Genomic DNA, 12,427 nt, shown 5'->3' on the forward strand with positions numbered 1-12,427 from the left:
CAAACTAAATACTATATTTCTTTTGTAAATTTTATGTTAAGATTAATTATAGACATGTTTTGTAAAAGAATTAGATAGGGGACCTTGTCATGTCAATGCTAATACTATATATCCCTATCACTGCTAATAATCTTTTTGTGGTGAGGCAATAGCAATAGAAGAGGGACCTATGGTGTGAGATATTATCTAATGCTTTGACTATAGAAAGTCATTCTTTAATGATGCAACTACTAGAAATTTATCCCTATCACTACTAAAAATGCTCAAATTGCCATAATTACCTGAAATCTTGAATTTACCAAATTAAGCTTAAATTTCCTGAAATTTTAAAACCCGAGCTGCCAATTCTATCAAAGCCTAAATTGCTAGAATTCCCAATATTTTGTGTCCTGTTTCCTTGATTCTAGCCACATGTATATTCAAAATCTGAAGTTTACGAATTCCTTTTGTGACCTTAAGATAGAATACATCAATAATTAGGTTCACTAATATAATGTTCTTATGTTTCTAGTGGCATAATACACATCATTTTTGTACTCTGAAAATTTCAAATCCTTGAGATGATGGCTTTTACCTTAGTCAATTTGTAAATCACTATCACTACTAAAAATAGGAAATTGTTGACAGACAAATATATTCTTTAGACAAATAGCACAACTCATGGCTAATTCTATCTAGCCATGAATTATCAAAATAAAAGAGAAAATGAGCAAAAGCCTTCTCAATTTATAGTCGGATTTCCAATTATACACTCATACTTCACGGGGTTCTATTACCCCTTGGACTATCTTAAGTGAAATTATTTGCTCTCTAAATGCTGATGTGGCAAGGAGGTGTAGTTCACTCTCTCAGGGAGAGTGAGAGATAAAAAGATAATTAAAATATTAACTTTATAAATATTTAATTTATTTCATATTCATATTCTATTTTTGTTTTTAAAAAAATTAGTCTCATTTCATTTTTTTTTATCTTCTTTATCTTTTCTCTTTAATCTTCGGGAAAATACATAAGTACCCCCATAGATTATGACCGAAATCTTCAAATTACATACTTTTATCATATCAAAACTTTGAAATTTGTTGGTTGCTCAAAATCAACATCAAAATTGAAAGTTAAAAGAATCGAACTTTAGTCATTAATGGAGGAGTTCACTAAGTAATAGATTCAATTAATGAAGAAGAATTCATTAAAGAAATCATTTGGTAACAGACCCTTTGATGAAGAAGGCCACTTATTGAAATTGATTTACACATCAATTGAGTTTCTCATATCAATCTTTTAGAAATGTTATAATAGCGGAAGAAGAAGCAATTTTCAGGGATAGAGTTTTTCTTTTGTCTCTAGCTTTAAAGAACGAGATTTCCTAGTGTTTAGAATTCTGATGAAGGTCGAAGATGCAGTAGTCATCAAATCTGTTGAAGCTTCCAAAGAAAAAGAAATGGAGGAATGAAAAAGAAAGAGAAATGGAGAAGATGAAAATATAAAACAAAAAAAGTAAACTATAAAAAAATATTTTTTTTTATATAAAAAAAGGGTGTATTGCGTGGCAGCGCGTGTTGACTACTGCCTAATATAAATTTGTGCGTGAGTTTGTAGGGGGCTAGACATTTCACTTTTAAAAAGATCAGAGGGTGATAAGACCCTCGTAAAGAATAGGTGTGTAGCTGAAAATTCGATAATAACATGGGAGGCTTCTGACCATTTTCTCAAAATGAAAATATTGTTAGTTACTAGCGATTTAGTGATCATGAGTCATCCAGATTTTTGTAGTGTATTCATTTGCATGAAATCTCTTTATTGACTGTTATGTGATATTACAATATGCATCATTGAAATGGACTTACAAGCAATCCATTGTTACATTTCTGAGATTTTATTACATGTAATATTATCTATTTCATTACAGACTTGGATACATATATGGAATCAAATAGAATTAGTTTTCAAACTTTTAATTTTGCTTAGCAATATCCATCGACTCAGCCTTTTATTCCAAGTACATCTATAATAATAATTATTATTATGTATCACTTGAGATTGTGAGTCCAATATCTTTAGTGGCACCAAGGCAAAATTCCATTAAATAGTGTGGATCTGGTACATTCACATTCATCTTTTCATATTCCATGATCCAAGTAACTAAGTTGTTTTCACCCTTTGTCTCAACCTGAATAGTGGCATAAAATGATTCATAATACTCCAATAAATCACCTTCAATTACCTTTTTTTTAATCAACTTCTTTTCATCATCTATTTCTTCAATTACTTCCTTAACAAAAATCTCTTTCCCACCTGCAAAAAAATGTAGTAAATATTACATAGTACTACTAATTTCAATTGAATCTGAATGGGTCAAAAATGGTTTGAATTAATAAAAATAATGACTGGATAATGTCTAAACTTTTTTTGAGAAAATGATCTCCTATAGCTTACTTACAAATTGAACAAGAAAAATTAATGACCTTGTTGAAGAGGAAGGAAATTGATGATTGGAACAAGTCAATGAAACATGTCCAACGCAACTGGCTGACGTGTGATTTCTACAGACCCTATAAAAATAAATATTGAAACTAAATTTACCATAGGTGAATTTCCAGGATTTGACAGAGCCAATATTGCCTAATTCACCTTCATGAATATCCATATTTTGTATCTTATCAGAGCATATACTAAAGATATCATGTGGTTTATACTTAATTATTTCATGAAACACATCTCCATTACATTTGATATTTATCTCAGAAATCAACTTTCCTTGAAGACTCATTTTTCTTCTATGATATAATATATCACAAAGTGTATTATAATAATAAGTGTGTGGTTCATCATTACATGAGTAGCTCTGCCCTTTTATAGCTAGGCAAATATGTCTAAAATTTTATATTTTTTTTATGCCTATACATATCTATTTTTTGGTTTAAAGCTTATATACATAATTAGGTGTGTGCATGTAACTACTCACCATTATTACAGAAAAAGATTATATCTAGTACCCAATAAGCTATTAGGTTAAGTTTCTAAGTGGTTCAAATTAGTTCATAAGCATATTTTTAAGCTTATCATATAATTGAAAAAATACTAAAAGTGCTTATAACTCAAGTACTTAAAATCCCAAAATCATCCATAAGTTGGTCATTTTTATTTGGGGTATGATACACTCCTCAACTTTGTCATTTAGAGTTGATATACCTTTTATTAAGAAAGTGGATCATATATATCTCTGTTATTATACAAATGGACCTCATATACCCATTTCCTCTAAAGGAAGTGAAAAAAATAAATTTAATTTATTTATTTTTTTAAAATATATAACTCATCTGATCAGTATATTTAATCTTTCTCACACGTACTTTTTTGACTTCTATTTTCAATTTCAAAGACTAATTTAAATTTATTATTTTTATGGTCAAATTTATTTGTGTTATTAAGTCTCTTGTAAAATTTATTATATATGATCAGCTTTTTTCAAATATAAAAACTAAATTATAATATAGCCGAAAAATAAATTATATAACCACAAAAAAATCAGTTTTAAATTTAATCTTTACATTTAAGAATGAAAGAGAAAAATAAGATAAGTAACTCAAATAATGATAATCAAAGAATTTAAAAAATAATTTATGTACGAAAAAAATTAAAATATAACTTGAACTTTGCTAGATGGATCTTATATACCCCCTATATGATTTTTTTTTTTAAAACTTAAAAGTCAAAAATATAAATTCCGTTTAATGAAGGGCATATGCTAGCTCATTTTGTTACAGTATGGGTATATGTGAGCCGTCTGTATATATAACGGTAAGAGTATATATGAGCCACTTACATAACGAGGAACAATATATCAGCTCCATATGACAAAGTTGAGGGATATATCAACCCCTTCTCCCCTTTTTAATTTTTACTTTTATAGCTTATAAACACTTTTATTTTGATCAATCACTTTATAATTTTACCTTTTCTATCTTTTTGTACTGATCCTTAAAATGTTCTTCGTAGAACATAACTTTGAGTTATCCCTTTGTTTATTTCCATCATTTGTCCTTTTTATGTGAAAATACTTCGAAGTTTAGCACCCTACGCGTAATATACTTATTTATAAAAGAAATGATACCTACACCCCCACCCCATCGGTCCCCACCCACAACTAAACAGTATATCTCCTTTGTAAATTTGCTGTTGAGATTAATTTTAGACATGTTTTTATTAGAATTAGTGAGGGACCTTGTGCATGCCAATGCTAATACTATAATTGTCTGAAAGAATAGCAACAGAAGAGGGATTGCCTTTAATGATGCAACTACAAGAATTCGGGGTTTTAGTGGCGATTGAAGCATACAGAGTCGTCACAAAATCATTTTAGTGGCGACCTGAGCTCCGTGGCAACTAATATTAGTTACGCTGTTCATTTGTCGTTCAATTCCTCTCTAAACGCTTTTTCAGATATTTTGTAAATTTAAAAGTATTTTTTTTCACTTCCGTTAGAAAAAAATGCTAGCTTGTAGGTTGGATCAACTTGTAGGCCAAATAAAAAATAATCAAAAAATAAAGTAGAATACTAAAACTAAGTAAATAACAATAGGAATTCTTACTCAAAATCTACTTAAACCAAAGTATATAGATATTACAAGTTAATATTTCAATTTGGTTAGTTATATTGTTACTCATTAATTATTTAGTTTTTGTACTAATATCTCGATTTGGTTCGAGTTGTATCATGTCTTGGATGAAACAAAGGTTTGCCTTCGGAGTTTGTATGATAAGTAGGTACCACCTAAACTTAAAAGTAAGTTTTACGGAGTGATGGTTAGACTATCCTTGTTGTATGAGATAAAGTGTTGATTAGTCAATAATTTACATATTCAGAAAATGATGTTGCAGAGATCATGATATTGAGGTAGATGTGTGGGCATACAAGGATTGACAAGATTAGGTATGAGGTCGTTTAGGAGATGGTGAGAGTGACCTCTATAGCGGACGAGATGAGGTAAGCAAATTGAGATTGTTTAAGCATGTTTTGTAAGAATTAGTGTTTCAATTAATTTTGAAACAATTCATCATTTGAAAAAGTTTTAAAATAACAAAATACATGAATGTGAGTTGTAACATTCATTTGTTTTAATTCTACGTTATAAAATTTTTACAAGAAACTTTTTTCTAAAATTCTACGTTATGGGTTTTTTGAAAGATAAGTTTTTCTTTTAATTCATGAACCTATAATAAATACAATTTAATTAAAGTCTTTTTCTTACAAAACTTTTATCCTATAAATTGAGTTTCTTTTCGTTGAAAAGACAAGCATTCAAACAAAAGTACTTTCCCTTGAAAACACTTGTGAGACATTAATCAAAAGGTGAAATCACCAATTCAAGAATAGAAGAGCAACATTCTTGAATGCCACTTCTTTTGTGGCTTAGTTGAATCCCGAAAATAGAGTTGTTATTTATTCTTCCAATTGCTCGTGGGAGAGATTCCAACTATCTTCAAGAAACGTATTAACGTCCTCTAAGCCAAGCAAGTTTTATTTTGTATTCCTTGTAATTTTATCATTCTTGTTCATTTGTTCTTACAATTTGAAGATAGTTGTCTCTATGGCATCCACATAAATAACGAACAGTGTTCCATCTTTGCCTAATCCTAATTTTAAAATATTTGATGGCGAAGACTTTTCTAGATGGCGTGGAAAGATGGAATTCTTTTTAAGACGATTAAAGTTGGCGTATGCTCTTGAGAAAGGGTCCTGAGGCTCCTAGTTCTGAGGTAGCAATGGACGAGACTACTTTAATTAAAGAACAAATTGCCAAATGGCAAGATGATGATTACTTATGGAAGAATTATATTCTTGGAGGAATGTCCAATAAATATTATGATCAATATTATATTAAGTGCAAATTTGCTAAGGAGATTTGGGATACTCTTAAAGCTATCCATTTAGCAGAGAGGCGAGCTCAAAGAAATTTCTTGTTTCAAATTATATGGAGTTCAAAATGGTTAATGCCAAGTCAATCACTCAACAAATACAAGAATTTCTACTTATAGCTAATAAAATTGTTATATCTGAAATTGCTCTTGATGAAAACTTTCATGTTGGTGCGATTGTCTCAAAACTTCCTCCATCTTGGAAAGAGTACAGAAGCAAACTCTTACACAAGAAGGAAGATTTGACTCTTGAACAATTATTACAGCACTTGCAAATTAAACAAGAGACACGATACCGTGACAATAACCTCTCGAAGGAGCCCATCATGAAAGCTCATGTTGTTGAAGAAAAGATCAAGAAGGAAAGGCAAAGAAGCGTAAAAATTTCAAGCGTATTAATTCTAATTCTAAGTCAATTGAATGTAATCATTGTCATAAAATTGGTCACTATGCACGTGATTGTAAAATTCTTAAAGTTGAAAAGAAGAAAGAAAAGGCAAATAACAATACAAAAAATGAGCTGATGGCAATGGTCACAGAGGCATTTGTAGCGGGAGATCAAGTGGAATAGTGGATACACTCTGGTGCAACTCGTCATGTATCAGGTAATCGAAATGCTTTCACGACTTATGAATTAGTGAGGGGCGATAAAGTTTTGCATATGGGAAACTCATCCTCTGCTAAGGTTGTGGGAAAAGGAACTGTTGAACTAAAATTCACTTCCGGAAAGATGGTCACATTGATAGACGTATTGCATGAACCTGATATTCGAACGAACTTGGTGTCAGGTACTCTTCTTTCGAAGCATGGTTTTAAAATTATTTTTGAGGCAGATAAATTTATTTTGTCTAAACAAGGCATGTTTGTTGGAAAAGGTGATGCTACAAATGGCATGTTCAAACTCAATATTGAAAATGAAAATATTTCTGCTTATGTTGTGGAGTCTTTAGATTTATGGCACGAACGTCTTGGTCATGTGAATTTTAGAGCCATTCAACTTATGATGAAACATGAATTAATCAAAGACTGTGGAAAGGATCATGTTGCTAAGTGTATTACTTGTAGTAAATGTAAAATAACAAAGAAACCTTTTAAGTCTGTTGAAAGAATATCCACACTTTTGAAATTAATCCACATTGATATTTGTGAGATGGATTGTTTATCACGTCATGGAAAGAGATATTTTATCACTTTCATTGACGATTACTCAAGGTATACATATGTTTTTCCATTAAAAACAAAAGATGAGGCATTTGAGACTTTTAAAACATATAAAGCAGAAGTTGAAAATAAATTGAGTTTGAAGATTAAATCAATTAGATCTGATAGAGGTTGAGAATATTTAAAATCAAATTTTATTAATTTTTGTGAAAAATAAGGCATTGAGAAACATTTGACTATGTCTTATACACCACAACAAAATGGTGTATTCAAAAGAAAAAATAGAACTCTCATTAAAATAGTTAACTTTATGCTTTATGGATCTGGTATCACTGAAAATTTGTGGACTGAAGCCTTCTTTTCTGCATGTCATATTTTGAATCGAATTCATTCCAAGAAACATGATTCATCTCCATATGAACTTTGGAAGAATTGAAAGCCAAATATAAATTATTTTAAAATATGTGGTTGTTTGGCTCATGTTAGATTACCAGATCAACAATTGACTAAGATTGGATATAAAGGAGTAGATTGTGTATTTATTGGTTTTTCACAAACCAGTAAGGCTTATAGATTTTTGAATCTTGAGACTCCAAGACCTCACACAATTATTGAATCGTTGCATGCTAACTTTTTTGAGCATATATTTCCTAAGAAAAAAGAGTCTTTGAAACAAAATACAAGTTCTTCTATATCTACTCTTAAAAGAAAAATAGTTGAACCTTTGGAAGAAAGTCAACCAAGACGTAGTTCAAGATCAGCCAAACCAAGAGACTTTGGACCAAATTTTCAAGTCTATTTCGTTGAAAGGGATCCTGAAAGTTATGCTGAAGCAATGGCTTCACATGATGCTCCTTTCTGGCGTGAAGCTATTGATGATGAAATGCACTCCATTATGTCAAACAATACATGGATTTTATCAGAACTCCCTCCTGGATGTAAGTCTATTGGTTGTAGATGGATCTTTAGAAAGAAATTAACATCTGATGGAACCTTAGATAAGTACAAAGCTCGTTTGGTGGCAAGAGGTTTTACTCAATTGAAAGATATTGATTATTTTGATACATTTGCACCTGTAGCTCGAATGACTTCTATTCGACTCTTGATTATTTTAGCCGCAATTCATAGTCTGGTAATACATCAAATGGATGTGAAGACTGCATTTCTAAATGGAGATCTAGATGAAGAGGTTTACATGAAACGACCTGAAGGATTTGTTGTTCTTGGTCAAGAACACAAAGTTTGTATTATTCTTAAATCTCTTTATGGATTAAAACAAGCTCCAAAACAATGGAATGAGATATTTAGAAGAGTAATAATTTCTAATGGATACTCAATGAATGATTTGTATATTTAGCGAATTTCAAGAAAAATCTGGTGTTATAATATGCCTCTATGTAGATGATATGTTGATCTTTGGAACTGATATTGAAAGAGTCAAAGAAACAAATTCATTTTTCTAGCTTCTCAATTTGAAATGAAAGATCTTGGAGAAGCTGGTGTAATTTTGGGCATTAAAATCATGAGATCAGCGAATGACTTAACTCATACTCAATCAAGTTATATTGAGAAAGTCCAAAAAAGGTTTGGTCACTTTGACGACAAACCTGCTTCTACACCATTTGATCCTAGCATCACACTAATGTGGAACTCTAGTGATGTTCTTAATCAGCTGACATATTCTCAGATTGTTGGGAGTCTTATGTATTCCATGCATTATACCAGACCGGATATTGATTACGCAATAGGAACTTTGAGCAAGTTTACTAGTAGTCCTAGAGTTGAGCATTGGAATGCCTTAATTCGTGTTTTAAGATACCTGAAGGGTACAATTAATATTGGCCTGCATTATTCTACATTTTCCGTTGTTCTTGAAGGCTATAATGATGCTACTTGGAATTCTGATCCAAATGACTCTAAATCTATTACTGCTTGGATTTTCACTTTGGATGGAGCAACGATCTCTTGGAAATCAAAGAAGCAGACATGTATAACTCATTCAACCATGGAGTCAGAATTTATAGCTATGTCTTCTGCTGGAGAAGAAGCTGATTGGTTGCGATTAATGCTGATAGATATTCCTTTATGGAGTAAGCCAATACCACTTTTAATTATCTATTGTGATAATCAAGCTGCTATATTTCGGGCTTCAAGTGACTGCAATAATGGCAAGTCAAGACAAGTTCGTCTCAAACATAATCATGTCAGGAGATTATTGGAGGAAGGCGTGATATCGCTTCAATATGTGAAAGTCTAGATTTAATTTAGTGAATTCTTTGTCTAAAGGGTTAGGCAAAGAGTTAGTGGTGGAAACCTGTAATGGTATGGAATAACGCTTGTTGTAAATTAATTGTACTCTATGGTAACCTACCTAATGATGTAATCTTGGGTTCAAAGGGAAAAACAAATAAAGTTTCAATTGTGAAGCACGTCAATAAAATTACCATTTTCAAAATAAAATGAAATAAGTAGATGTGCATAATTGAGATTCCTTTCTCTTAATTAATTTATAAGACCGATCTCGGTTGGAGTTAGTAAGAAAATTTCTTGATAAATTTTGATAATATTCCTACTGAAGATAAGAATGAGATTGTATTCTCTTAATAAGTTTATAAATCAATTTCGATTGGAGTATGTAGGAATACTATTTTACCGACACTTTGTTGTTAAAGAGGATGAGATTAATTTTCTCTTAATGAAGTTTTTAGACTATTTGGTCGGAGTATGCAAAGTTACTCTTGATGAATTCACCGCACTAAGTGCGAAGTGGAGGCCGCTTCAATAAGATTTTTTTTAACAGGGAAGTCTTAAAGCACTTGGCTAAAAGGATTCAGGACACATGGTCGTAAGGTGTCAAAGGATTTCGATTTTCACTAGAATATAGTGATATGCGTGGAGTATTTTTCTAACTTCATTCAATGAACCACTTAGTTCAAGATTTGTTCACTAAGTAGTCAATTATTTAGAAAACCTTCACTAGCTAATGGTTCAAGTCGAAAAGACACCATTATTGATGCATGTTGCTAGATTAATGTCTCAAAATATTTTTTGGACTTTCCAAAGATAAAATTTCTTGAAACAAGTGGGGGATTGTATGAATTAGTGTTTCAATTAATTTTGAAACAATTCATCATTTGAAAAACTTTTGAAATAAAAAAATACATGAATGTGAGTTGTAACATTCATTTGTTTTAATTCTACGTTATAAATTTTTTGCAAGAAACTTTTTTTAAATTCAACGTTAAGAATTTTTTGAAAGATAAGTTTTTCTTTTAATTCATGAACCTATAATAAATACAATTTAATTAAAGTCTTTTTCTTACAAAATTTTTATCCTATAAATTGAGTTTCTTTTGGTTGAAAAGACAAGCATTCAAACGAAAGTACTTTCCCTTGAAAACACTTGTGAGACATTAATCAAAAGGTGAAATTACCAATTCAAGAATAGAAGAGCAACATTCTTGAATGCTACTTGTTTTGTGGCTTAGTTGAATCCCGAAGATAGAGTTGTTATTTATTCTTCCGATTGCTCGTGGGAGAGACTCCAACTATCTTCAAGAAACGTATTAACGTGCCGCTAAGCCAAGCAAGTTTTATTTTGTATTCCTTGTAATTTTATCATTCTTGTTCATTTGTTCTAACATGTTTTGAGGAGACACGTCAGTGAGAAGGTGCGATAGGTTGGATGTAGATCGTAAGTGGAGAGGTAGGGGTAGACCGAAAAAATATTGGGGAGAAGTAATATTAGATAGGACATGACAGATCTCCATATTACCAATGATATGACTTAAATAGGAGAGAGTGGAGATCGTATATTAGGATAGAAGGCTAGTAGGGATAGAGCGATGTCTTGCCTTGCGAGTGTTTAGTGTATGTTATACAATTAATCGTGCCCTTGTAATTTCGGTCATATGTTGTTTACTATATTTCGATCATCACATTATTTTGCTGTGGTTATTGTTTCTTTCTTGTTGACTTCACACTACTTTTCTTTTACCATTATATGCTTTCTTCACTATTTTCTTCTTATTTTGCTTGAGCCTCATGATACACTTGAGCCTAGGATATTTTGGAAACAACATCTTCATATCTACGAGATAATGATAAAGACCTACATATTCTCTATTCTCTCCATTCCTCTACTTAATTGAATTCCATTGGATTTATTATCATTGATGATTGTGCCTTATTTTTCATAAATTTTATTTTTTTACAAATTTTAACTCAGAAGCATAAACAAAAAAAGTTCATACTTTTGCCTAAAAGCCATCTAATATTGAATTTGAAAAGATTTAATCTTCATAAGAAATCAACATAAAGTTACACAATATTGGTTGTTCCTTATTCTTTTATTACTAATAATACTTTCATTCGTTTCAATTTATTTGTTAGTATATGGGATAATATAAGGATTAGTACTCAATTTGTTTGTTAGAATGTGGGAGAATACGAGGATTAGTAATATATGAATTAAAATTACAAAATAACACATTAGCTTGAGTAATAATACTAATTCAAAACTATTTCTAAATTATGGCCAATAAATTGAGTCTTATGCATATAAATTATAAATAACTTTAACTATATATAAACACTGTGATGATAGCGGTTTCAAATAAACTCGTCAGCCTCACCTAGCTTCTGTTAAAAGTTGTACAACATCAGCCCCTATTGTTTAGTTTGACTAAGTTTGTAGTATAGCTATATTTTAGCTTCCAGTTGGTAGTTATTTTCTTTTCACGTAATAGTTTTTCTATTGGGTAGTATTTGCAGAATTGCTTTCCGAATGTTTACGTGAGTTGGTTTAGTGGAACTACAGTACTGGTTTAGTGGGAATATGATTCCATAATATGTAAACCTATATAAGGCTACAGAACCTATTGAAATAAAATCATCCAGTAACAATAAAAAAATTTGGTTATCTTTTGTTCTTCCTGTTATTTCCTTTTTCAACTATTGATTTCTCTATCAAAGTTGTCTTCGTCATTTGGCATCAGAGCTAGGTTTACAAGCGAGAAAAAGAAGCCACACATCTATTGCAATGACTGATTTACAAGCAATAAGTGGAGTTAAGAAACTCAACCATCAGAATTACAAAACATGGATGACATGTATGACTTCCTACATGGAAGGTCAAGATATTTGAGAGGTCGTCAATGGAAGTGAAGTCAAACCAGGGTACGAAGTAATAACAGATAGTATTAAATAAATAGTATAAAATAATATTAGTATTTACTGTGTACTAATCCTAGTCCTATTAGGATTAGTACTCCTTAATCCTAGTCCTATTAGGATTAGTACTCCTTCCTATATCTCCTATATATATCTCCCATGTATTCCCTTAACACTT

The 12,427-nt window shown here is 31.0% G+C and overlaps 1 protein-coding gene across 1 annotated transcript; it reads right to left on the reverse strand.

Annotated features, from left to right (window-relative positions):
- Positions 1 to 1,761: 1,761 nt before the first annotated feature.
- LOC107019853 (kirola-like) lies at positions 1,762 to 2,823 on the reverse strand. Its single transcript, XM_015220218.2, has 2 exons — positions 2,581 to 2,823; positions 1,762 to 2,292 (listed from the first exon to the last, which is right to left on the reverse strand). The coding sequence occupies exons 1-2, from the start codon at positions 2,765 to 2,767 to the stop codon at positions 2,021 to 2,023; spliced, it is 459 nt and encodes a 152-aa protein (XP_015075704.1). The 5' UTR covers positions 2,768 to 2,823; the 3' UTR covers positions 1,762 to 2,020.
- Positions 2,824 to 12,427: the final 9,604 nt, after the last annotated feature.

This window comes from Solanum pennellii, chromosome 5 (genome assembly GCF_001406875.1).
Source record: "Solanum pennellii chromosome 5, SPENNV200".
Lineage (NCBI taxonomy): Eukaryota > Viridiplantae > Streptophyta > Magnoliopsida > Solanales > Solanaceae > Solanum > Solanum pennellii.